This window comes from Parasteatoda tepidariorum, chromosome 8 (assembly GCF_043381705.1).
Source record: "Parasteatoda tepidariorum isolate YZ-2023 chromosome 8, CAS_Ptep_4.0, whole genome shotgun sequence".
Classification (NCBI taxonomy): domain Eukaryota; kingdom Metazoa; phylum Arthropoda; class Arachnida; order Araneae; family Theridiidae; genus Parasteatoda; species Parasteatoda tepidariorum.
In genome coordinates, this window is record NC_092211.1 from 47,666,638 (window position 1) to 47,689,202 (window position 22,565).

General features: G+C 28.0%; 1 protein-coding gene across 2 annotated transcripts in view; it reads right to left on the bottom strand.

Moving 5' to 3' along the window:
* Positions 1–2,799: 2,799 nt before the first annotated feature.
* Positions 2,800–22,565, bottom strand: part of LOC107452964 (cell adhesion molecule Dscam1) — a 100,145-nt gene continuing 80,379 nt past the window's right edge. Inside the window, exons 17-26 of one of the 2 annotated variants that reach the window (XR_011637370.1) lie at positions 20,668–20,899; positions 19,760–19,858; positions 18,492–18,677; positions 11,599–11,892; positions 10,238–10,408; positions 9,913–10,142; positions 9,130–9,193; positions 8,454–8,558; positions 6,501–6,610; positions 2,800–2,971 (exon numbers count right to left, since the gene is read on the bottom strand). Coding sequence is in view for 1 of the 2 variants with exons in the window: in XM_071183847.1 (XP_071039948.1) it covers positions 2,901–2,971; positions 6,501–6,610; positions 8,454–8,553; positions 9,130–9,193; positions 9,913–10,142; positions 10,238–10,408; positions 11,599–11,892; positions 18,492–18,677; positions 19,760–19,858; positions 20,668–20,899 (1,557 nt within the window). In the remaining variant the exon portion in view is untranslated. The remainder of the gene's footprint in view (positions 2,972–6,500; positions 6,611–8,453; positions 8,559–9,129; positions 9,194–9,912; positions 10,143–10,237; positions 10,409–11,598; positions 11,893–18,491; positions 18,678–19,759; positions 19,859–20,667; positions 20,900–22,565) is intronic. The other variant, XM_071183847.1, reaches the window with a different exon arrangement.

Consider the following 22,565-nt stretch of genomic DNA (forward strand, 5'->3'; position numbering starts at 1 on the left):
TTATATATATGTAATAATATGCCATTAAAGGCAAGATAATTTAACACTCTTAGGCTTTTTCATATTTTTCTTGGCTTGATAAATGTGTGCCAATTCTCAACATTCCTGCTAGGGAAACTAAAAATTTAACTGACAGTGAGTCCGAAACTTTTCAGCTACCCGTGATGGCCATTTATGTTAAATGTAAAAAAAATAAATAAATAAATAAATTTTAAAAAAAAAGTAATAATTAAAAAAAAATAATACCTGTGACTTGACTAGCTATTTTATATTGTACTGTTATTGTCGATGTCCATCCCTTGAGTCTGTAATGTATCACTGCTAGTTAATCAATGTAAAATTAAATTGTCGCTACTAGGCCGGGGTAGCTTGGTCAGTGGGGCGCCGGGTCCTTGTCCAAGAGTTCGTGGTTTCGGTCCCCCCCCCCGTGTAGTAAATGGTGACTGATGCACGCTAAATCTGTCTGGTCTCAAAGTCCTCCATGTTCTCATAACAAATCAATACTTCTGGGGGTACCGATCCAGGAGTTTCCTTGTCTTCTGGATTGGTTCAAAACTACAAGGCTACGGCGTTGAACATTAGTAGTCGTGAACCCAAAAATTGGGTCGGCTGTTCAACGGCGGTCATAAAAAAATACTTAATATTACTTAATAAAATGCCTTTTTATCTGAATAAGCCGAAGTCTCTTTAATTATCTAGCCTTTAATGGCATATTATTACAAGATATAGAAGTCGGTCTCTCACAAAGAACCATAAGAAATCAAGGTAAACCAGATGAGGCCAGATAAAAGATTATTTTCTGAAGTTAATGGGCAATAATTCGTAGATGAAGTACGCATTAAGATACTCCCAAAAATACCCATCATCAGAGTGGCGCTATCCTTTTAGCGAATCAAAATTTGTAAATTTTATCAATTGAATGACGTTTCATTAAGATAAGAATATCCTTGCGACCACCTCCCTTTCAGATCCTCCCTTTAACTATTAAGAGAACCAAACATTCGTGGGCTTTTTCATATTTTTCATGGCTAGATAAATCTGCGACAATTCCAAACGTTCCTGCTATGGAAACCCATTAATGTAATAGATGCAAAACTCCAGTGAACAATGTTTTCAATACTTAATATAACTTAATAAAATGCCTTTTTATCTGAATCAGCCTAAGTGTCTTAAATTATCTAGCCTTTAAAGGCATATATATATATATGAGTCGCTCAGAAGCCAATGCGGTTAAGTCCAAAACACAACAATTGAGAAAATTAATGTTTTTTGATACATTAGTTTTTAAAATTCCTGGTTTATTAATTTAATTAGAAAAGTGTATAAATTCTTTTTTCGAGGTGTAAACTCTGCAAAAAAACAAGATATGTTCAGGATGTGTAAATAAAAACGTAACTATTTATTGAAATAATGACAGCATCTTAAAAATTTTAGGACTTATACCTTTTGGCAGTTGAAAAAGATAGGAAATTTATGTCTTCTAGTATAAACGAACTTCGATTTTTCTCAATCATCACTAGATACAGTGACTAATAGAAAATAAACTGTTGGATTATTTCAAAAATTGTTTTTTACTTCAAAACTAAAGTGGCACTTTTCTTTGTTTTAGGAAATGAAAAAAAAAATTAAAAAAATAAAAAATACCACATTTTAAAAAAATACTACAAAAAATACCATACCCCCTTTTTTTGGTGAAAAAATACTACCGTAGTATTAAAAATACTACGTCTGGCAACCCTGGTTACTATGAATTTCTTGTTTTTCAGTGTTACCAAAAAATATCGATGAAAGAAGAATTTAATTTTTATTTCAAAGTTTATGTAAAAAAATATTGATAAAAGGTGGACTTATTCACAATGGCTTCTGAAATTATTATATAATATATTCAGAAGCTATTAAAAAAATTGCTGTCTAACCTAGAAAAAAGTAACCAACGAGTAAATCCTTTAATAACTAAGAAGATTATTATTTATTTCATCAAAATTTCCAAAAATCAGAAAATATCAAAAAATGGACTTAACCGCATTGGCTTCTGAGCGNTATATATATATGTGGAATCTGCATGTTTATATTGGGACGAACCAATCTCGTGACAGAGAAATATGTTGAAAGACTTTGTTTACATAGTTTTAAGTAAATAGTTCAAAACTAAGTATTTTTGTAATATGATATTATCTATACACTATTAGAATTTTCATTCAAATATTATGGTAAAATAACAAGCAGCAATCTGTTCATCCAATTAGCCGTAAATTTTACGGTGATGAACATTTTTTAACTTTACAGTTCTGAAACCATGGTCTTAATACCGTAAATAACGAAATTTAGCTGGACATTGGAGATAGGTTAGCAGTTTCATGGTGCTGCCATCTATGTGTGAATGAGAGTATAGTATTCTAACTGACCAGGGTCACAAATCGGGGAGTACAGGACACAGAAAAATTCTCTTGTGTCTCAGCTATAAAATGTACCCAACTGTAAGAAACTGAGTTAGTTTAAGATGGTGTGATAAAATTTCGATTATTTAAACATATTAGGTGAAAGTAGTTAATAATCGGGTCTTCTCAAAGCTAGTAGTTTGAATATCATTTTATTTATGCTTAGTTGACTACTTTGTTGGAATGTGGTTAAAATAATAATTAAATAAATTGCTATTAAACCATTTTTTCCCAGAAATTAGTAACAGTGTATAAATAATTCGCTTGTTTATTTTAAATTTTTTCTCCTCTGCTTGTAAAACTGAATAATAGTTTAATAAAAGAAATTATGTAGCAGAGTCTCAGAAAAAAGAAATCACTCAAATATTTATAATTTTATTTATAAAAATATAACTTTGACAACATGAAATTTTTACAACAAAAATAGCACACTTCTTCCTGGATAAAACATTTGGATGCTTTTCACGCTAATACTACATGCTCATCTGTCCATTGTTTACTACGTTCGTACTCACAAGATTCGAAGTTTTTCCCTTAAAAAAATAATTAAAAACATGTTTAAAAATTATTGATTATAATGTTGTACAGTTTTTCCATATTGCAGTAGTTACAAAAAATGAAATAAATTCTTGTGGACAGAAAATTTAAAGCTATTTTAGACATCTAGAAATAAATAAAATTTCTGTACAAGGTAAGTCTAGGTTAGAATTCCATCGAGGAGTTATGGCCAGTTTTAATATCTTCTATATTTTTTTTTTATGGGATGCAGCATATGCAGTTTCACAGAAAATAGTTTGACTTATTTATCAATTTCGACATCGAATAGTTTTTTTGTGACAGCAGAAAAGTATGTAAATTTTACTGTTTATTTTACTTATGTAATATTTTAATGTTTATTTTACATTTTGTTTATTAATGGTTAAATATTTTTCGTGATTTAAGTATCACGTCGTTTTTTAATGGGTGAGTTATTATTAATTCGACATTAAAGCACTTATATAGTTCAATATTTGTTTCTGAGTAAAACATAGAGGAATATTATTGAGAATTAATTCGATCAACTTCAGGAGAGATGACTATATTTTATTACTACATGTTGTAACATGACGAAACATGACGAACCGATTCATCAGATATAAGGTATTCTCCGTTAGATCCCTTTAGATCGCCAAAAGCCTCTATACTCACCAGTTCTACAATTTCAGCATTTGATGCGTATTAGTTTGTTAGCTGCGGAGAAAATTACAATTCCACTGCAAAAACCGGTGACTGGTTGAGATGTGTAGATAGATGCATGCAATAGCTCCATGAAATAAGTACACACTTTGAATACCTTTGCCAATAATGTGATAAAGTTTTTTTCGGATATGATGGATAAAATCTGTACTCTACATTTTGTTTATTAGATTCTTTTTTCACAAAACTCTCATTCCTTACGTCTTATTGTATGTTTTTGATGCTTAACTTTATGAAATGATTCATTTTCTGTATTTTATCTTAACTTTTCTTTTACTGTATTATTTAGATGTTTCACCTCATCATTAAGGAAAAATGATGGCTTTTTACTTTAATTTCGAACTTTTTTTTCATATGCTTTTCTAAATATAACAAATCTGTTGAGTACACATATGAGAGATTGAAATATGCACAAATTTACTTGCATCTCTATTTTTAGTGCTTTTATTTCGATTTAAAAAGTTTATGGCTATCATTATATACTTACCCCAAAATGTATTTCAAAATGCACATGAAAAAAAATCGTTTCTGTGGTCTATTTGAGAAAAATGTCTCAATAATTCAATATTTTACAAATTCAAAGCAAGTAATTAAAGTAAAAAAAATATTATACATAATTTACACATTTCTTAAGTTGAAACGTAATCAGCTTTATAAAACTCAATTCTTCATTATATCGCGCAAAAGTTCACAGATCTCATTAATATTTGTTCATTCATATGAATTATGCTTAATAATTTTTAATTCTATTTTTTTTTCATCTCATGATTTTAATGACTTGATGTTTTGGCGGCTGAAGCTAAAATGTGCTTCGTAAGAAAAACATAATTCTTTTCAGTTCAAACCAGCATGTAAAGTTATTAATTTGCTAAAACTCATCCTGAAAACAATGCATTCGTCTTTAAAAATAATTGATTTCCCTGAAAATTTTATTTTTATTTCACATCCCATTTAAATAAGTTCAAAATTGAAATATTTATTGAAAAACAACTTGGAAAAAAGTATAAAGTCCATACTAATTACGTCATTGCCTTAAAAATACAAGAAAGTGGTACAAGAAGCAAATCCTAATTGTATAAAAGCAGATTTTGGTAGTTTGCACGCGCAATACAATGCAATGGGGAACGGAAGACGAATGACGGAAGATGAATGAGGTAGAGTTTCAGCTTTTAAGCAAATGGGCTGGATTGGTTCTCAAATTGCAAAAAAATATGAAGGTTCAAGTTTGCAGCGGATACTTACCTGAGGAATCCTGAAAGCTATGGCAGGAAACATTGTATTGGAATAAATTATGAAGGCAAGTAAGACGAATTTGGAAGTTTCTTGTCGGACTAAGATATCCTCTTCACAAAATAAAAGTGAACAGTGGAGTAACGGCAATGTTAAAAATTATTTAAGTAGCAATCCGAACTTTCAATTTAAAAATAATAAGGGAAAACCTCCGTTTACTAGATGATACAAAGATGCTCGTTTAGCATGTGCAAAGAAACATCTTAAGATACGAATTGGAGTGATGTAGTCGTTTCTGATAATATGAAGTTTAATTTGAATGGACTAGATGGCTATCGATATTTTTGGTACTACTTACTAAACCACTCTCATTGTCCAAACTTTAATTTGGTTGAGGGTCTGCTATAGTTTGAATAACTTTTTCTGCAGTTTGTGGTACAACTACGAATAAAATTATACTAACTAAAAGGAATTCAATTTGGTATCAAGATATACTCGGAAATCATTTATTTACTGTTGCTCTTCTTATAACTGGACCACCCTACAAGCAATGAGGCAGTTCATACTTCCTATTTAACTAAGTCCTGGAAGAAAGCAAATGCTTTTAAGTCCCTCGAGTGGCCCTCTCGTTGCCTATATCTGAAACCGGTATAAAACATTAAGGACATTTTAGTAAAAAACGCTTACAGATCTGGCCGACAATTCATGAGCAAGTCGGGTTTAATTTATACAATCAAGATGCCTTGAAATACTATTAATACCAGCGTTTTACAAACTCTATCAGGGTCTATGAAAGCGAGATTGACAAATGTAATCGTAAACAAAGGATCTCATTGATTAATGATTTAATAATTGTACCGACTTAATATTTTTTTACCAATTTACTTTTTGTTGAAATTTAATTATGACACATCAAGTTAAAAAATATAAATGAAATAAAAATATAAAACAATATACATATATGTTGTATATAAATATATACTACATAAATGTGTATTGTATTTTGCTACCATCTTCATTTTGATTTTATTATGTCATAATCTGATTCTATATTATAAAATAAAACTAAGTCCTTTCTTCGTACGTTTGCTCACTTTTTTCAGTGGCTTTATACTTCTTTTCCAGTACTCATTTAATATGAATTTCAATATAAATTTAATATATACCATAGTGTAGTTTTCCATGATTTTGTTTATATAATGGAAGATAATTATTGCTGTGTGCGTGACTCTGAGCAGCCCAGTATAAATTTATATGCAAAATCAGTCGTGATTATTCAAAGAATCATTCAACTATGGAAGTATAGTAGATATTTTTAGAAAATTTGAAATCTTTTTTTGAATTTACTTTAGTTACGACTAACATAATTCTAGACTAGAATAAATTAAATTAATTTTAATAACACAAACTGGGCACGTGGAAAAAATTATCTTTTACATTTGCTGTAAAAATAAAATTTTTTATTTCCATTTTCTCCTGTCTAACACATTTGTGAAAAGCGCAAGATGGAACACATTAAATGCTAACAATATTCTTAATGCTCATTTCGTCATGTTTGGAAAACATCAAAACATGAAATGCATTAAAAATACTCACATAACCTATCACATTCAGTTTCGGACTCTCTTGCTTCTTGAATAATTCTTTCATCAGGATTGCGGTGAGTATACAAAAGATCTTCATTTTCTGATCCTGTACTAGAATCTCTAAAGAAAGATCAGAAACAAACATTTTATTTAAATGTATTTGCTTAATGGCGATTAGCAGGTTAAGTCAGCGTTGGAGGATTATTGAAAAAAGTAAAAGACCATTTTCGTAAAATGAAACTTTTATAACGTACAATTTAAAACTTGTGTTTCACTAATCAATTTGTTAATGTATCATTTATGGAACAAAATGTGATTAGTTTAAAAAATATAATTGATATATTTACTGTAAAAACATACGTGAGCTCTCGCGCAGGGTATTTATCGCATATATCCTACAGATTCCCAGCTTAAATTGACAAGAACTTTTAACAGAAGTGGGTAAATCACTAAAGACTAGTTGTTATGAAATTGAAAAGTTATCTAACAAAGAATATCTATTTACTAATTTTAGGTGAATAATATTTTCCTAAGTTGATTGGTCATTTTACTAAAGTCTTAAATCAACTCTGCTCTTATGCCATGGATTCAAATACAATATTTTCAGTTTTTCTTTAATTAATTAAAGAAAAACAATTATATTACTATTATTCGAGATCTTTGAAAAGTTACTTTACTGTTAAAAATACAACAAACAATGAAAAATTAAAGCAATTTCTTCTTTACCATAACTGTAGAATTAAAAAAGAATGAGTAAATATTATTTTCACCATGTGATGTCAGAAATTCAATCTTAATTTTTAAATTAATCAGAAATTTTTACATTGCAGTAAAAATTTAGAATATTTTTTACAACAAAATATTCTTGAAAAAGAAATATAAAAGTCATAAATTTAAAATCTTTCATTAAGTTAGTTTAATTTAAGTTTCACAAATATGTATTTAACTCATTTACTTGAGATAAAAGAAAAAATAATTGACTTCTTGGAATTTTGAGCAAGATTCAAATTAATAAAAAATATTGTTACTAGCAATTTACCCGTTAATAAAACTGAATTGTATTGTATTTAAAACCTGGAACACTATTAGCGTTTTTAGCTGCCAGAAAGTTTTCACAATTTTCAATATAAATGAATTAAATTATACACAAGTCATAAAAGTTAAGGTAATTTATAGCAATAAAAATGAACGTGACTGATATGTAAGATTAGAAATCTATAATGTTTTTAAGATATTATTATTTTTGCTCATGTTAAGTCTAATTTAATGAAATATATTACAGCAAAGAAATTAAATTCTTTAATATATTTCTAAATTTTCAAAAAATGTGTTCCTAATAAAACACTACATTGATTGAGAGCTACTAATAAAAAAATATTTACGAGGATCCTGCTCTTAAACTTTAAAATAAAAATTTAGAAATTTTTTTAAATGTTTTCGGTCATGCTATCCAGCAGCTTTAAAAAATGCAGATAACACTTCTTGAAAATGCAGCTTAAATACCGATAACTTTAAGAGAAGATACATTTAATGTGAAAGTTATTTATTTTTTATAATCTAACCGGCAGCTCTTATAAAAACTCTTCAACTCTGCAGAAGTTACAGGTTCGTCAGTCCAACAGCACTACAATTTCTACATAAGATTTTGTTTCAAAAACTATTAAAAATTTTTTTTAGTTGAGTTCCGTCCACTATTTAATCAATGCTTTCATAATATCCCTTAATTGAAACATCTTTCCTAAATACCTCAGTTCAGTCAAATCTATTTGATAAGACTGTCACCATTTATTGCGTTTTACGAAGGATGAAAAGAAAAATTAAAATAAAGCTCAAAAATTCATATTGTAAATCGAATCCATTACATATTCATGGAGCAAATAGAATTCAATACACATTCATTATTCATAGAGTTCATTACTGTGAGATATTACGAAATTCATGCCCTATAATTATTCACTCTTACCCATCTCCTGATTCTCGCCAGGATCTGGAACTGCTGTGCATTTTTCTTCTGCTTATATCGGGTACTTCATATATAGGGTGATCTGAACGAGTTCTAATTTCTATACTTAAAAACAATATAAACAATTACTATGGGAATTAAAGAGAAAAATAAAATTTTTAATTAAATCTAAATGTTTAACTTAAGTATTTTGCAAAATACAAGAGCTATCGCTTGACAACAAATTTCGTTAAAATGCATTAAATTAATAATCTTATAATCAATAATTTATAATCAATCTTCATAAGTTATTTTACAATAAAAAAACTGTTTTCAAAATCGTATCGCATTTGTTATTATGTATATTATGTAGTAAAAATACTGGTTTTACTGAGTATTTTGGAAAAAGTCTTTCTTTTCAAGATACTTCAAACAAACAAGCTTTCAAAATAAAAATTTAAAAGCCAGATTTTAATTTTGATTTTTAATTAATTATTATATTTTAGCTTTTTAACATACAGAAATATATTATTTGAAGAAAGCTAAAATGTAGTTAGTAAATATTATTAAAAACAGTTAGGTTATGCAAAAAAATGCACTTTAAGCATTCCATTAAAAATTATTCTCTTTTAATATTTGGTAACACAATGCTTTATTTAAAAAAGTTGAATTTCGTGAAGTTGTAAATAAAAATTACCTATATGTCTGTAACCAGAAAAATATATCACAGGTGATTCATAAATGCATTCACTCTTTTCTACCTGAAATAAATAAGATATTTTTGAATTAGTTCAAGTAAAAATCGATTACTTTCTCTTGAAAAATTTATATTTAAAGATGCTAGTAAGAAACTTAATTCTAATTAGACTCGAACAAACTGTATTTTTAAATAGAAGCTTTAAATTCAAATAATGTTTCACACTTTTATATATTTGATGTTTCAAATTAATATTTATCCTAAATATTTTCACAAATGTCATCATTTCATAAATTTGTAATGCTTACTTTTGATTTTTCTAAATTATCTCTGGATTAATTATAATCAAAGTATATATTTTTAAGAAAAAAATTCTTGATTAACTTTGTTAGACATCAAACTGTTGAGAAATAAAAAATGTTTTTTTAATCTATAATCTTCTTTTTAATCGAGATAATGTATGATTAACGAACAGCTATATATTTTAAAAAAAAGAATTTTTACTACTTAAAATATATANTGAAGATGTATCTATATATATATATATATATATTTTTAATATATATAGCATGAAAAATCTATTTAAAAATAACTTGAAAGCTAATGTAACATCTGATCTCGACTCAAGTATGTACATATATTCGTACATTGCATCATTAAAAAACTATTGTTTTTATAATTTATAGTTTGTGCTTCAGATATGCAAACAATTTAATTGTCATTATTTATAACTAAACTAGTGTAACTAATAAATTTTTAATACAAAATTTAATAGCAGCTTACTTGTCGCGCTTGTTGCGGTACACTGTAGGTGAATCCACTTCTTGTGCTTCCAAATGTTCCAACAATCTGTTCATCTGCAGCTCCCTGTAAAATACAGTGTTCCCTTCCGTAACCTGCAACTCTGCTTGTAGCGTAAGGTGTTGGCAAATATGCTGGATCATGAGTCCCATCATATGTAACAGAAAGTGGTACATTTTCCCCTTTTACTGGATCTCGGCACTCAATCTCAGCTATTGAACAAATTTGAAAAAGAAGGAGATATTATATATATACATAGCTTTTTTAGAAATTGTTTTAGGAGTTCATTCTAATACTTGTTACTTACCATTAGGCGTTCTTTGTACATTTCCTGATGACCTATGCTTGTTGATAAAACATACTGCACAAAATACTACCACCAAAACTATTATAGAACTTACCACTGGGACCGTAATCGTTAAATGACGATAAAACGATCCACTTATGTCACTTATCTTTGATGGTCTTGGAGGATACACTGAAAACAAATGTTCGAATTATTGTCTTTTAATATTCAGAATATTTCAATTAAAAACTAAAATATTTTTATTTCCATAAGTAATAAAATTAAGTTTTTTGAAAATAAACTAGTATGAGTAAAATTGTCTCAAAACTTCTGAATCAAACTTAAAACAACTTCAAAATTAAACTTAAAACAAAATAGCGATACAATTTATAATGAAAGTTTTACTAAAAAGTTAACTGTAAATTCTACAAAAGAAAGCATTTTTCTGAGAAAATAAATCTGTTTTAAGAAAAATAGATTTTTACTGATTTAAGCATCTTTCTCGCACTGTAAAAAATTCCCGTTCTTTTTATTGACATTATCTGTATATTTGAAGGTTTAAAGCCGCTTTTCTGACAAAACCATTTTTCTCTGTCTCCTAAGCTAGTAATAAACGGATTAAAACCATGAGTTTAAATTCCAGTTTTTGCCGTGCAATTGCGTTTACCTTATGAAAACTACATTTTTTAAAACAATTTTATGATTATTTTCTAAACTTGCTCTTAATTTCCAGCAATTAATTTATGGTTCTGAGAATTATATTAAATTGCGATTTGCTTTTATCCTAAGAATGACACTCTACCTGATTATTATACCTTTTTCAGTGGCATTTTTTGTACGTTAAGTTGCCGGACATTTTTGTACGGATGGTAAATTATAGTTTTAAACATTTATTATTGTTTCAGTAAATAAGATTTTAGGGATAGAAACCGTTTCGGATTTAAATTCATACGGAGACAGTAGAGCTGCGGTAGTGTGGTTCAGAGGACAGCATGCTCGCCTCCTATTTAGATTAACCGGATTCGAAAGGCATCATCGTCTTCTCGTACGAATGCTGCTCTCGGCTCGATTTATTTTATAGAATTTTTTTTAATTAAATAACAGTTTCTTTTTGTTAAAATAACAGAGTATGTGAGTTAAAGTAACAGTTCTATCCTGCTTAATAAAAAACAGACACTTATTTCTAAATAACAGTATTTTTCTGTAGAATAAGCGGTTTTATGCTCGTAAACCAGCTGACAGCGGTGTCCTATAAATTTAACAGTTTTTGTTTTTAAAGTGTATTGTTATGCACGATTACCAATGATACTGAAAATTTTTAGTTAATAAGAGGGTATTGTTACATTAATATCCTTCGTAATGATAGAAACATGCAGGAATACCTCCAGAAAGAGTAAGAGTAGCAAAAATATATTCCGCATCTGTTGAACCGGCATCATTTTTCGCAGTCATAAGCATCGAGTACCACGAGCCAGGACTCAAATCCGTAATTGTGATGTTATTTTGCTCTGGTATTACATTATTGCTGACTAATGTCCATTCTTGTTGTCCATTAGGCCTGTATTGTATGATGAAAAAATTAATTGGACATCCTCCATTGTGCCAGCTGTTTAAGTTTACATTCACAGCAGATGAATTGGCAGAAAGTAATAACCGTTTATCTGGAGCTCGTGGTGCTATGAAAGAAAAATAGAAGTTATATTGTCACTTACAAGATTAACGAAAATTTTCAATATAATAATAATTTTTCAATTTTTCGAAATAATTTAATAAATATTATTCAAGTGAAAAAGTGAAAAAAAATATAGCTATATTATTAATAAGTTAAATAAAAATTTCATTTTATCCACTTAGAAAATAAATTCAAAAGTTGTATCAAAATATATAATTTAATTTAAACTTAACATAATATCACTGGTGTAGTAGAAATGTTTAAATTTATCTAACTAAAAATATTTATTTTCAAGGTACACTGTAGAAGAATACAGGTAAAAAACATAATAGTTCTGAACTTTTTTTTACAAAAAACTGCTGCTCTCTAAATCTACAGAAATACATTGTTGAACTACATCGAAATCTGTTGAAACAGATTTTTTCAGTTAAAAAATTAAATATGTTACTATAGATCCAGATTGTAACGGTTTGGTCAAAAAATTTTTTTCACTTATGAATATGAAAAACCTTGGTAACAAAATGACAACAAATAATTTGATACATTTCATCAGGTTTAGGCCGGCTTGTATGATGGTCAAGGATTTGGGCCTTATAATAAGTTCAAATCCCACTTCGAATAAGTTTGAACTTAATGATGGATGAAGATTCTATTTATTCTAATTCTACTATTTTTCAAACTTGATAGGTTTTGATGTCTCAGAAAAAATTCTCGCAAAAAAAATGCAATGGTTAAGTTTTTATTGATATCTGTTTTACTATGCTAAATAGAGGTTATGCATCTATCCTCAGGACAAGTGTATCTGCCATACCCTGACTAAAGGATAATACGTGTTACGTGCAGATATTTTCTGTTGTCTACTTGTTTTTTCATAAGCAAATGGATGGCAACTTTGCTGTCAGAAATTCATAAGTTTTTCGTAATATAAACGAATAGAGAAATAGATAAATAAATAGAGATGGATAGATACAGATATATACACAAAAATAAATTGACTTTAATTTAATATACGGAAACTATATAGTAAATGTCTTCATTATGTTCAAATATGATGATATACGGTGTTTGAACTTTATGAAATGTATTAATCTATTTATTAAATTTATCTTCAAAAACTCTTTCATATTCTATTATTTTAATAAGAAAATGCTATTCTTTTATCATAAATTTGTCAGCAAATCGATAAGTCAGTAAATCATGGAACAATTCATTTGCTGAAGTTATACAGTGGCATTGATTCCTATCAAAAAAAGGTCAGTTATGTAAGGAGATTTAAGTATTTAATAATAAAGGTCGACGTAAACAAATTGTCTGATTGCAAATATAGTCGTCTTGAGAAGTTTTTCAACGTAAGAAAACGCAAATTTTAGTCTATTCCAAAATTTAACCTTTTACCTACCAATGTTCTAATAATGTAGCGCGGATTTTGAGTTAGAATTTAGGGAGTTATTTCAGTCCAAATAATATTTTTAAGTGATGTAAAAATTTACATAATGATTTTTTTTGTATTTTAGATTGGATCCGTTTCTTCATATTTTTTACAAATTCCTGAAATTTGATGTAATCTGTATTTTTTCTCAAACTTTCAATACAATTTGCCAGAAATCCAAATTTTGTAAGGTAACTTCCATATTTACAGATGTTTTAAAGTATAGTGCATTCGTTTGTTAGGCATGCATTCAAATATTTATTTTAAAATTTTCAACTGCTTTTACTTATTCAATTTGTATTCCATTTGTGGCACATTAAAGTTTTTGGAGTTCTTGAAGAATTTTTATTCACTTGCTGTTATAACAGTTATTTATGAAAAAATAATGCTAAAATTGAAAAGAGGAATGAAAATATCGTGGTTCAACTTTGATTGAATTTGCAGGAGGCAAATAACAGATTCACAGCTGTAGATGTAATCGCTATGTAATGGCATTTCTGGTAAAGAAAACTATAATTCTCGTTAATAAAACAAAAATAGAAAGAATTTGAGTCATTCAGTTGGTAATTTGATTTGAATTGAATCATTAATAAAATCAATTATTAAACCATTCATTTGGGAATGGTTTACAGAAAATTAGGGCTTTCAAAATCACAGTTCCTATTACCACAAATTAATAAAATAAATACAAACCTGAAAAGTAAATTTAAAGAAATAAATCGTTTCAATACTTTGTATCTTTGTATGTACTCTAATTTATTATAATGAAATTATCAAATTTTTTCCCATTTTCTACATTTTATCACATCTTAAAATATACGCTTCAGCTAATTTTACCAAAATCATTACCAATTTTTTTGTATTTCCATAGAGCCAGTAACATGGTAAATTTCCCCATATTTAGGTAGTACTGATCATATTTTTTTTCTCTGTATGGAATGGAATGTAAAGTATGCATTCTTTTCTTATCGGTATATTTCTCTTTTGTTCAAATTCTTACAATAAAAAGGAAATACTTCCTAATAAGGATTCTTTCTGAGGAATTTAAGGAGGGCATTATACTTTTTCCTATATTATTTGACAATCATAGAGTTGAAATTTAACTAAGTGTTTTTTCATTAAGTTCTGAACTATGATACTTGATAGATTTCAGCTATTGATGTTTTTTTTTCTTTTTGGTTATAGTGAATGACAATATTTTCAAGATACATGCTCTTAAAAAGATGCCCTAAGCACTTCTTAGAAACACATAACGGTACAAGGAGCCTCCTTAGAAACTTTTTTCTGATTCAGTCAGAGCGTGACGAATCAGATAATTTAAGAAGTGATTAAGAACATGGATAAAAATATTTTTGATCCTGTTATTCCATGCTACATCTTCGGAATTGCGCTTTTAAAAAATATGTTAGAGCTAATGAAGCGAAAAAGCAATAACTGGGAACAAATGAAAATAAAAATAAAAGATAAAAATTAAAGCCCTTCCCTATCATAAAGTCAACAAGAAAATGAAATTTGATGAGCCAAAAGAATTAAAAAATCTTGAAATATGTTTGCAAAAATGTCCATCTATCATGAATATTGTTCACATCAATTTATCTTATAAACTACACCTAGAGAATATGTAGAATTTTTCTTCATTATTCGTACAATATCAATTTTATCAAAAGTGCAAACTATTATTACTGGTTCTTCTGAATTTAAGTACAGATCTAAGTAAGTACAGAGGTAATGATTTAAGATTTAGATCTATGCTGCTTTTTTTGTTAAGCCAGTAAATTTTCACTATTTTTCTTAAGTGTTTTGTTTGGAAGGCATCTATTTTGTTTTCATGCTCTTTTATTAATTAGTTTCACTGCCGTAGAACAAAATAAATTTGACTGCAGCATTGAATATTAACTGTTTTAATTTCATATAAGAACATTATGATTTTCACAGCATAAAAAGTATACGGAAGATGTTCAATGCCTTTTTAATTCCACCCTTAATATCAACTTTAAAATGGTTAAAATCTTCCGTAAATGTTCGACTTTAAAAATGCCATGTCAAAAATTGAAAATTACTGATATTTTTCAAAATTATTGAACTAATCAGTCATTTCAATTTTTTTTGTAAAAATATTCCAATATATATATATATATATATAATATTAGATAAGAATAACTTAATAGAGTATAGAAATTGAGGGAAAAAAACGTTATAAATTNATAACGATGTATATATATATATATATATATATATGCATAAAATATAAATTAGAAAAGAGGTTTTTTAGACGAATATTTGTTAAAGCTCTTTTGACGCATTAAGAATTTCTTCTTAAATTTGTAGTTAGGCACAAGATTTATAAGTTACAAGTTACAGTTGCAAGATTTATAAGCAGTAAATATGTAAAAGAAATCACTCAAACTGAATTGCAAAACTATTCCTGCCAAGAAATAGTAAACACGAGGAATAGTATACACACAAGATTAATGTAATATTTAGAAATTCTTGTATATTTTTATAATAAGGAATTTAATTTTTTTTTACATTTTTTTACAGATGCATGAGCATATTGGCGAAATTCGTTTTAAAGCTTCCATTTTTATTTATAAATAAAACCCACTGCACAGCCACTTTAGTCTTTAATGCTTTTCCATTTTGTTCTTTTCTTTAGAATTGGTGTAAATCTTCGATAAAATCCCCAAAGCAGGAACGAATAAAATTGTTTCGTTTCCATTCTTGTATCGAAGAGGAAATTTTATCCTCTTTTTCGTCCCAATGTGTCCTTATTTCGCGTTGAAGTAATAAGAAATACGTCACGTGATATTGTCTCAGAAGATTTTCATTCAATTCAGGTTTGTGGAACAAATCTCTTCAAAGCTTATTCAGTCGTTAGGATATTTGGAAATAAAGCTTCTCATTTTTTATTTCGAAGAAGATAAGTACATGTTAGAAAAATGAATTTTAGGATTCAACTAAATGCCACAAATGGGGTTCTACGTTTAGGAAAAGTTAATCGCCTTCAAGAAAAAAGAGCATTACGAGATTTTAGAAGTGATTTAGAAGCAGATAATGTTTTGAAATGTATATAAATTAGCTATTGATTTTTATTCTTCTTTTTTTACTCTTTTCCCCGAGGAATATTTCCTATTTTGAAACATAATAAATTCTTAATCACACAGTTTAGAAAACAATGCATTATGTGATTTGATGCAAAAATATAAGAAAAGTTCGTAATAACTATGGGACTTAAAAATAATGACATTCCCTATCCAAAAATAAAGGATATCGTATTAAAGTTCATGATTTTAATTTTAAAAATAAATTCAGGCAAGGGTAAACTTCAATTGAGTTTTATGCAATCAATATAAATCAGACTCCTCAAAGTGTTTAGTTTTATTATTTTAAATTTTTATTGTTAATTTATATTAAGTAACTAGGCAAAATTAACTCACATAGTACGAAATTAATGTTGGCAATAAGTGGGAGTATTATAACAATTAAAATTTATAATAGCCTGGACTAGTCATAAGTACTAAAGTCTTAAAAATATCTCAAAAATATCTAATTAACACAAGCATGAAATGGAAAACACTACAACGAGATCAACCAACGAGATCAAGAAAAAAATAAAAAGAAAGATATATTTTTTGTAACGGCGGAGAGTTGGTTTTTATTGAGAATAATTTTTGTTTGCATTTAAGATTTATATTAACTCGTTACGGGTATTTCAATTTATTTCTGTGTGGTAGTTTTGTCAAATAAATGAGCTTTTATGAAAAACTGTTTAATTAGTGCAGCCTGATTCGTTACAGTACAATACGTACAATTAAATAGGAACACCTAGAATAGCAATTGATTACAATGATCGGATCTTCACGTTTTAGGACTCAATCTTAATTATTCAAGAAGATTACCTCAAATAAGCTAATTAATTAGTGCAAGGGTAGATTCGAGGGATATGAAATCCGCAGAAATAAGTTTTATGCTATAAAGTCACACAGTTAGTACATTTTTGCTTGATGTACTAAATTTATGCTACAGCTACAACTAAAAATAGCATTTCTCTGCTATAAATAGTTTAAATCTTTCATAATAGTAGAATGAAGAGTCTGATTGTTTGTGTGTGTGTGTGTGTCATAGCTCCAGAATCGTTTGAACTAGAGTCCTGAAAGCTAGTGAAAGGGGTTATTTAGTCCCCGATCCTAAGAATCACACAAACTTTTCAATTAGACCATTCAGAAGATATCTTTAAAAAATTGAATTTTTTCATTGGTTTAGCACCTGCGCCATTGATATCAATGAAACTACATAAGGTTTTAAAAGTTACGTCCGTAAAGAATGTTCGTTTATAGCTCTCAATAATCAAATTAACCTATTACTTTTTCTTAGATACTTAATTCCTTACTATTTGTTATGTCAGATCAACTCTATGAGGGTGGTAGCATAGGTGGACTACGTAACTGAATTAGTATTTTTCAAATAATATGAAACAACGTATTTTTTAAAAATTTTATCTTGTTTTCTTGTAACAAATTTTGCCAAGAATAAGTAATTTAAAATCAATAGTTTTTGAAATTTTAAAAAAATTAAGTTACGTACTGAAAAGTAAATCTGATGGAGGGATAGTACAAAATTACTTAGGGGAAAGGAAAAAAAAATCGCCATACTGGTAATGATGTTTCAAGCTAATGATGCTTGTTAAAGTTTAGTATTATGTTCTAATTTGAATTAAAAAAAATACCCTACGTTAAGATAAAATGAAATGAATAAATGCAATTGTTTCATTTAGAAGTTCGGTAAATAGCCATACTATTATTGAAGCCTGTAATGCTAAATTAATTTAGGTGATATGTACTAAATAAAATTTGAAAAGAAATGTGTACTAAAAAGCTTAATTAATGGAGAAATTGAATTTATTCAATCATTTTTTTAAAAGTTTAGTATTCTTTTCTGTATATTTCATAAACGTGTAAAGGGAATTAAAACGTCGAATTCTGAAGGTTTTTGAATTCTTGTATTTTAACTCTAGCATGTTACTTTAAAATAAGTGCATAGTTGATTACGGGAATAAACTGGTACGTACGAAGAATAATCATAGCAAACTTTAGTGAATAATGTAAGCATAGCCATTTACATAATATGATATTATAAGCTGATTAATTTACATCATCTTATTTAAATATACTTACGTCCACCATCAGTTTTAGCTGTCATGATTTCACTGGCGTTTCCTTTCCCAACGCTATTGAAAGCAACGAGGTAAAAAGAATAAGTTGTTCCGCATTGCAAATCGTGAAGTGTGTGCGTCGATTTATCCCCAGAGAGGTGTGTTTCTTGCCACTTTGTGTTTTCCATTTTATGATGTAGTATATAACCTATAAATAAATGTAAACATGGCAAATAAATTAAAATATAATAAAGTTGATACAGTAATTCATAATTTCGTATAGTTTTCACAGTTAACGATTTCAAGATCTATTCACCTTCTTAATTAACAAGATTTCAATTATTTATGTATAAAACAAAATTAAATCATGTGCGATTTTTTCCAACTATCATGTTTTGTCTAATTTATGTATTTATTTATAAATAAATTTTAACTATCAATTACTTTCTTTTTATGCTTGCTTTTCACATTTGTTATGAATCTACTAGGCTCAACTCTTGCTTGATTCACTCAGTGTTTGCTTCTCATGCCTTATTTTCCCCCCCGTAAAATGCAAAGTTTGAAAAAAATATAGGTTCAGAACCACAATAAGAAAGAGTTTATGAAACAGGAGTGTCTCTAGTGGTAGATTAAAGCATTTCCGCTTATTGATTCCCATGCAATTTAATTCTGATGATGTGACTTAAATACTCTAGAAGTTTGCTTCAGCATTTATGTGTTCTCCTCTTAAGCATATCTAATGCTTTGAAATTTCTACATTTCGACAAAAAATAAACTAAAAATGTTGTTAAAAAACTGTATCTTGAGAGTAGAGTAATCGGTAACATATTTAAAATGAGCGAAACCAAAGCATCTGAACTAGTTTAAAAATCTTCTGCAAGAGTTAACTAAAACAATTATCCCAGTGTCATCCTAGAATGTTTGATTTTTTTAAATTTCCGTACTGAGTTTTTAAGTTGTTTTCTTTTTAAAAGAAAAACGTGATTTTCGGAAGGTTAAAAGTAACTTTAGGCAGTCTGTTACAATAAACTACTCATTCAAAGTTCGTATTCGAATATATTAACGTTCTTTTGTATAAGCAAAAAATTTTGCACTATCTCTTCCATTCCTGATTCTCAAATAGTCGGTAATTCATTACTCAAAGGAAAAGTTACATTATTTTTGTCAAAGAGGGGAAGCTCGCTGGCTCATCCATAGCAGTATACAATATAGAGTTAAAGCTTGGAAAGTTTAATAGTACGTATTTATATTTCATTAAATTTTTTGTTACATCATTTAATTTCTACTTACCAGAAGTGGGTGAATTCGAAGAAATTCTAGACTCCCATGACAACTTCAAAGTTTTTGACGTTGCAAAATATGTCCGCATTATTGGTGCATTCGGAGGATCTGGAAACAGCATTCCGAATAATTTAAACAAATATTATTAAAAATAGTATTGTGTATTTTAATTAAATTTATTAAAAGTTGCAATATGAACATTCTATAACTTGAATCAATACTCATGATTTATCAATTTCCGTTCGAATTTTTTACTTTTTTTTGAAAAAATAAATTATGTAATACTGATATTTGTCGATGTTCCGACAAATCATCTCCCCTGTAAAATCAAATTTAAACTATTTTCCAAGGTGCATATTATAGTCATTAAAAGATTCAGTAGCTAACTTCAAAGTTCTACGAAGTGCGATTTAGTCAAATTCTCAAAAATATATAGCTAATTTTACTGTTTTTAAATATTAAAAAATTATTTTTCTTAAATCGTTAACAATTTGAAACAGTTTAATTGCTGAGTTCAAGCTTTATAACTAGATAAAAGTGTATGCAATATATTTAAGAGAATAAAGCTTATTTTAATGTCTTGCGAAAAAAAATATATCAAAGAAACTCTCAACAATATTTTTCAAACATAGTAGTAAATATCCACACATGTTCCCTAAAGATCTGATTAAAGGATTTTAAAAATAAGAAACAGAATCAACCACTTACGCTGAACGATATCGGAATTTTTATATCATTACAATTAGTAAAAGAAAAAATAAAGTCGATAAGCCATAGTAAATATTTATTTCAACAAATTTTTATTATTTTTTAAATTTAGGTATTACTAAATTTAAAAAAAAAAGATTTTGATAATTTAAGATATAGTGATGCATGTCCAATTTTAGAATTTTTATACATTGCTTAAAATATCTTACCAAATTCCAGTGTTCTGACATACGCTTCCTCCGAAGGTGGCCCCGCACCTCTACCATTGTATGCTTGAACTACGACAGTGTATTCCGTATAGCGGTTCAAATTACCTATTTCAAATTGTTGTAAGCCTCCATTCGAGAGTTGAACCGGTTTAAAAGTGAATGGGTCTTTGCTAGATCTCATTCTGTAACCAACGTAAAAGCCATCTATGCTCTTTGCATCTTCTTTGGGGATCTAAAAAATAAGAACTTTATTTTTAATTCAACGATATATTTAAAAATACAGTTTAAACGAGGATGAATCTTCAAGAAACACAACGCAGTATGATAATGATGCAAAAACTTTAAGATAACCTAGATTAATTAAAAATTCTCAACCTCTGTCTGATTGCCTGGAATTGCCAAATCACACACTGAACAGATGGCAGGCAAAACTTTAGGAATTGGAATTTCTTTCTCCACCTAACATACTAGACCTAGCTCTTCACTGACTTTCACTTCTTTCTAAAATTGGATAACTTTTAATAGAAAAGTAATTTAATTTCAAAAGTGCTATAAGACTTGCTTTTCAGAAATTCATTGACTCTGGTCAGCCAGGATACAAGACAAAATTGTAGAGAAAATATGCGTGCACACGTTCTTGAATGAAATAGTTCCTTGCATTTGTGGGATATCAACCAACAATGTCTCTTCTTTAACCAATCTCATACTTCACGATTTAATATTAATATATAAAAATTTCTCCTGTTAATTATAATTTAAGAATTGTAGTTACTTTAAATATTTGTTTCACGATAAGTTCAAGTGTTTGTATCGTCGGAACGACACAACACATATGAGTAGTGAGATAAGATAATTGTCCTCTGAAAAATAATAAGGACATCTGTTGCCAAATGCTATAATATGCAGTTTACTTTAAAATGTTTATCTTTGTACACTTGTAAATGTATATATGGAAATTAATGCTTTGTTAAATATGAAAGTAGCTTTGTTAAATATGAAAGTAGCTTTGTTAAATATGGAAAGAATGCTTTGCTAAATATGGAGTATGTGAGCATACTATTTTTAAGTAAGTACACCTGTTTCTAAAACGAAAATATACCTATCACAATTCTGAAACTTAGCATGTTTTCAAACTGATACCTTCCTCTAAATTTGTAAATAAATGTAACAGAAATATGGGAATGCGTTGAATACCAATCTTCAGACGTTCTTTGTGAAACAAATTTGAATGAAGTAGAAAAGTTAGAATGAAGTAGTTTTGGAAAAGTAAGTAGATTTTTATTTCAGATAAGAAATAAAATTACCTTTTCGAATATTTGATCATTATAAACTTATTATACTTGAACTTATTATAGTTTACTCTAAACAATGCTTTAGCTATAAATAATTCCTATTTTTATTGAAATAACAGTTTCTTCTAGTGAGAAAATTTATTTAATAATATTCACCAAGCAACTCATTATATTTCATAGCTGACTTTCGTCATAAAATAAAGTATTATTATGTTTCTTCTTCTAACGTATTTTTAATTCTGTTCACTATGAAAACAAGTGTTTTGATAAACTTAAAATATTTCTTCGAATCCCTCTAATCCAACTTGAAAAGTTTATCATGAATGATAATTAACCAGCTGTAGATGCCATTTATTTTAAACTTTTAGCTTCTCCCACTTTCTTTCTTGTTTGTTATACAATATATCTGCGTTTTGTAATATGGATCGAAAAATACTGTATTAATTTTCATTCAAAGTCAACATAACCTAGTCATTGCTATTATATTTTTCGAGAATAAAAGCAAATATATAAATTTTTAATTTAGTTTCGTATTCATTAGAACGAGGAATGTTTCGGAAATTGTATATGAATATCAAATATATATATAGTATATATATATATATA